We start from the raw sequence: 5,298 nt of genomic DNA on the forward strand, positions 1-5,298 counted from the left end.
TGTACCCTGGTCACCCATTGAATAACCAACATCTTGAAAGTTACAGTAAGTGGCTGGTGATGTCCAATTGTGCACTCATAGAAATAGAATTGCATTTAAATGTTACGTTCATTACATTTTTAAGCAATGCCACCCACTATCAGGCATACTGTAGGCCTATGAATTATGATAATTTTATCAAGTTTTGTTTTTTGAAAGTGTCTTTTTTTCTTTTTACAATAACCTGCTAATTTGGGGTTAAGGTTTCAGGAATGCTCAGTTCTGTGTAAATTGGGCTGTTCTCATTCTCCCAGGAAGCTAATACATAATGACCTGAATTATTCTCTATAAACATGGAGCCACAGCGTTTCTCATACTGTACAGTCTTTGATTGAGCTCTTTATGGAAAAGGATTCTCTTTAAAGGCTGAGACAACTTCCAAACACTGGGTGCATATGTAAACAGTATACCTAGTGCAGTACAATGTAAATATATGTTAGCCTATACAGAGAGCCAAGCAGCCTGAAGCCTGAAACACTCTAGCCTATGACCGAACTGTAAATAAAAAATGAAAGCGTTATGTTCAAAAATAAAACAATAGTTATATAAAAAGTTTTCATAAACGTGCTCATATTTGAGACTTCTCGCTATCGTGAAAGGTGGCAGCTGCTGTGCGCGCGGACATGGTGCTGAAGGATAGCTCCACCCTGCTCCCAAGCAAATAATAGAAAGCGCAGAGCAACAGCTGCAACACCTCATCCATAGACTACTAGGCTGCAGCTCATGTCGACCTCTCCCCAACTTCTCATGCGCACTGCAATCAAACTAAATATCAGTAAGTTGTCTTTGTTTAAGTTATAGGCCTACGTTTCTTTAGCCTATGGCCTTATGTTTTTTTGATGGGTTGAAATTAGTGGGCAATTAATTATTTTGAGATTTAGGATAATTCAAATTCTCGGACATTTTACTAACTCAGCCTTTTTTAAATTATTATTTGAGAAGTTTTAGATCAGATATGGTTGGCAAATCATAACATTTGTGTAATAGCATATCAAAGTATCTCAGTTGGTCAGCGTATCAATCTTGGTTTCTCTGCAGAAGACCACTCGTGCATAAAGTTGCTGGCACCCGCCTCTTCGCACTCCAAACCTAAACCATGTACCCGTTTAATGGCAGTCTCAGTAACTTCAGTCTGATGATGGAGGTTGAGGACATGCCCCGGGATGAGAACCTGGCCAAAGTAGAGATCGCGCTGCTCAGCGTCATCTTCGTCAGTGCCGTTATCCTGAACACCGGGCTACTACTGGTTCTGTGGAAGCGGCGCAAACAGGTATCCAAGATGCGTGTCTTGGTGTTCCATCTGTGCGTTGCAGACCTGGTTGTGGCGTTTTTCCAGGTGTGCCCGCAGCTCATGTGGGACATTACGGACAGATTCATCGGACCGGACCTGGTGTGCCGCTTGGTGAAGTATCTGCAGGTCGTGGGCATGTTTGCGTCCACCTACATGATCGTAGTGATGACCATTGACCGCTACCAGGCTATCTGCAACCCTATGGTCAAGTTTCAGAGGAGGCGAGAGCGCTGGAACATCCCTGTTTGCATCGCCTGGTCGATCTCCCTCGTGGGCGGCCTGCCTCAGATCTTCATCTTCTCGCGGGTGCAGGTGGCGCCCGGGGTGTTCGACTGCTGGGCGTACTTTATCCAGCCCTGGGGCCTGAAGACATACATCACCTGGACCACGCTGGTTATCTTTGTCTTGCCCATTTTGACCGTGGTGGTGTGCCAGGTGCGAATCTGTCGAGCCATCCAGAACAACCTTTACTTAAAGACGCACCAGGATGGGGGTAGCGGGGTTGCCTTTCAGCTGCCCTCCAGAACCAGCAGCGTGGCCGGGGTGTCCAAAGCACGAATCAAGACTGTGAAGATGACAGTGGTGATCGTGCTTGCCTACATCATCTGCTGGACTCCGTTCTTCACGGTCCAGCTTTGGTCTGTGTGGGACAAGGACGCACCAACGGAAAGTAAGAATATGGATATCAATCTTATTATAACTGTATAATAAAGTCCACAATTATGACTTTCAATATAGCCAGCGGCGGTCCGCCCATATATATTTTTAAAAATATATTAAAAAATATATATATAATTCATGGATTGTGTTTTAAATGCTCATAAAAGTGCGGTAGATGTGTACATTTTCCTGTTTCAAAAATAGATTGTTCAGAACAAGCTGTTCAGTTACTACTCTGTTTCTCAGTGACTGCATGCAGCCAGCAGCAGCCCCACCTCTGTGGGCGCATAGGCCATGCTGAATGTTGAGGGGGTTTGATTAATCTCGCCCTGGCGCATGTGTAGGCTTGCTTTGCACCGGCTGAAAGTTGATTGCATGAGCTTGGTGCCCGCTCTGTCCGACAGCAAAGTCGTCTCAAAACAAAAGTGACGTAATTAAGCACGCATAGTAATTAGTAGGATTCTGTGTTTTCCCATGCAAAAGTGATTGCTTTTGATAAAAACGCTTTATCTGCCTTCCCAATGAAAACTAGTTAGGACATTTTAGCATTTATTTTATGGAAAATAGATGTTGTTTGTTTCTGGCCTTGTTGACAAAATGACAGAGCGGCACAGATTACTGTTCGATTTGAGAACGACACTCCTCCCTCCCCGCTTTCTCCTCATGACGTGACAGACATTTGTTCAATCCGGGCCATCGTAAAATAACTCCCTCAATGCTTGGATTGTTTTGCCAGCTATTTGCTATGAGGGGGAACTGCCAATAGCATGTATTATAACAGCACAAAGTAAATGGACTGACCTGGGGCTCTCAAATGTGCATCTGTTGAGTCAGAACTTCTGGCTCTGCTCTAGTCTCGCTCCCAATGAGTTTCTCACACCAGACGGTTTACTTCTGCATGTGTCACTAGATCTGCTCTATCAGGTATAGATGGCGCTAAAGCAAAAAGCAAATTGTAATTAACTTGTTAATAAATAATCATAACAGTCATGGGTGCCTGGGACCTGATAAACCAGACAACTACATCCAACAAGAGTCGAAGGACAGAGGGATACACTAGCTAGAACCTTCTCATTGTGGATCTGGTAGGACAAAAAAGCTTGGCCATTTTTATTGTCCATCAGGGTAGGTGACAGGGCGACATGTTGTGTGGACTAAAACAGCATAAAACCGTGTGTATCACTCACAAAGCATGATGATTTTTGGGTCAAATTAACCAGATAGGCTATCTACCTTTGATAAGCAGCTAGTTGGCTGGTAGCTTGCTAGCTAGTTAACAGTTCGCTCTCATGCCAATTTCAAGTCTTTCTAAACTAATATCTGACTAAGGGTGCATTTGTAAATTCCCTCTGGGGTGTCAGAGTGTGCTGAGTGAGGGCGTTGGTAAATTCAGAGCATTGTTAGAATGTCCCTTCATAAATTAAGTACATTTTGCTCTCTGAGCATTTAGAGCGCACACTGGACACACTGGATGCTCAGGCGGAGGAGTAGGGTTGATGCGAGCGTTCTGACCTCACAAAGGCAGTCTAGCGCCCAAGCTAACTGGCTAAAGGTGGCTAGCTTGTTAGCTACTTCCAGACACAAATGAGAGAACACCTAACTCTGACCATTTTACTCGCCCTAGCAGAGCTGGTTAGACTGTTTTCATGTTATCTAGAGCGTTAGTGACTGTAACTGTGCTGCTGGCAACAATCTAATTACGTTTTTTGCCAATGTTTACTGACACCGGTCATATTCAACGGGTGTTGCGGGTGTTGTGTGTTCAGAATTTACGAACGCCCAGAGCTATCCCCAGTTAGATAATGTGTTTTCACTTATTGCATCTGCATGCTTGTTATGTTCTCCCTGGTGCACTCATTCATTTGTGACGTGAGCTGGCTACTCGTTCTAAATAGTAACCTATGATCTAATCTGTTCAAAACAGTGGCAGCATTGCTCATTCGGTTTTTGACATGCAAAAATGAAATAGGTGTATTTATGCTGTTGTTCAAATGCACAGATTGCTTTATATATCTTCTCAAAGAATCTACTGGTAGTTAGAACATTTGACATCATATTTATGTCATGCTGCTTTGTTGACAACTCCAACCACCTCACACCCCGGGTATTCACACCACTGGTACACACCCTCTGATTTAGGCTCTTACACATTGATCACACCTACAGCGTCATTGGGCAAAATGGTACACAGCATCATCTGGATATGTGTGCAACAAAAGTTAAACATTCACCTTCTGCTACCATTTCTGTAAAGCCATCTACGCATACAATTTGATGCATACCTTCGATAAATCCAACATATGCACCACATAGAATGCACTGCAACTGCCTCTGCAACCAGTGGAGGCTGCTGAGGGGAGGACGGCTCAGAGTAATGGCTGGAATAGAGTCAATGGAATGGTATCAACCACATGGAAACCACGTTACCAAAATGCAATGACACTGTCGGTGTGATCGAGGCATAGGTTGCAGTAACTGTGCATCATTTGTCCTTGTGTTATTGTCATTGCAGCCGCAACGTTCACCATCCTGATGCTGATGGCGAGTCTGAACAGCTGTGCAAACCCCTGCATCTACCTGCTCTTCAGCGGCCAGCTGCCCAATAAACTGGTGACAGTGCTGTGCCGAAGGCCTTCTGACGGGAAAGACTCCATTAACTACGAGGCCACAGTAGTCAGCTCGCTCTACATGAGCTTCAAAAGCATCTCCGACTCCAAATAGAGCACACGGTTTTCCGTTGGTGATGTAGGGTTGCGCTGGGTGTCACAGGGAGATATATCACGGTTGTAAAATCTCTGGCAGACAACATCAGATTGAGAGACATTAGCTAGGTTTCCGACAGATTTGAATGTGAATATTCTAAAATCTGCATAAAAACAATATGCGCTTTCCCACCAGCGATGTGTTTCCATCAAATTGACTTGTTGCAGATAAAAGCCTGTACGCGCGTGATGACGTAGTGCACATAAACATCACTTTTGCGGTTAAATCCCCATGTACCGAATAAAAAATACAAGTTAAAGGACTTTCCAGCACATTTTCAACTCTACTGATGGTTTTCTCACAATAATATTACATTATATAGCGAGTGTGCCCAGTCTGGTATTGGCGCGTGCGCTTTAGCCAACAGCGCTATCTTATTTGTATTTGTCAAATGGCAGCCAAGCATCGATTATCATGTCACCAGAAGAAGACCCTCGATATTTATTGGAAAGGAGCTACAAGCTCATCACCTTGCACTTTCACCACCCTGTGAAGTTCATCATAATTTATTTAATATGTAGCATAATAAACTGCATGCTTTCCGA

At 43.9% G+C, this 5,298-nt stretch overlaps 1 protein-coding gene across 1 annotated transcript; it reads left to right on the plus strand.

The window, feature by feature from the left end:
* The first annotated feature begins 751 nt into the window (after positions 1-751).
* Positions 752-4,894, plus strand: LOC121575245 (oxytocin receptor-like). Its single transcript, XM_041888215.2, has 3 exons — positions 752-814; positions 1,078-2,000; positions 4,503-4,894. Exons 2-3 carry the CDS (start codon positions 1,136-1,138, stop codon positions 4,709-4,711), a joined length of 1,074 nt encoding a protein of 357 aa, XP_041744149.2. The 5' UTR covers positions 752-814; positions 1,078-1,135; the 3' UTR covers positions 4,712-4,894.
* Positions 4,895-5,298: the final 404 nt, after the last annotated feature.

This window comes from Coregonus clupeaformis, chromosome 10 (assembly GCF_020615455.1).
Source record: "Coregonus clupeaformis isolate EN_2021a chromosome 10, ASM2061545v1, whole genome shotgun sequence".
Classification (NCBI taxonomy): Eukaryota; Metazoa; Chordata; class Actinopteri; order Salmoniformes; family Salmonidae; genus Coregonus; species Coregonus clupeaformis.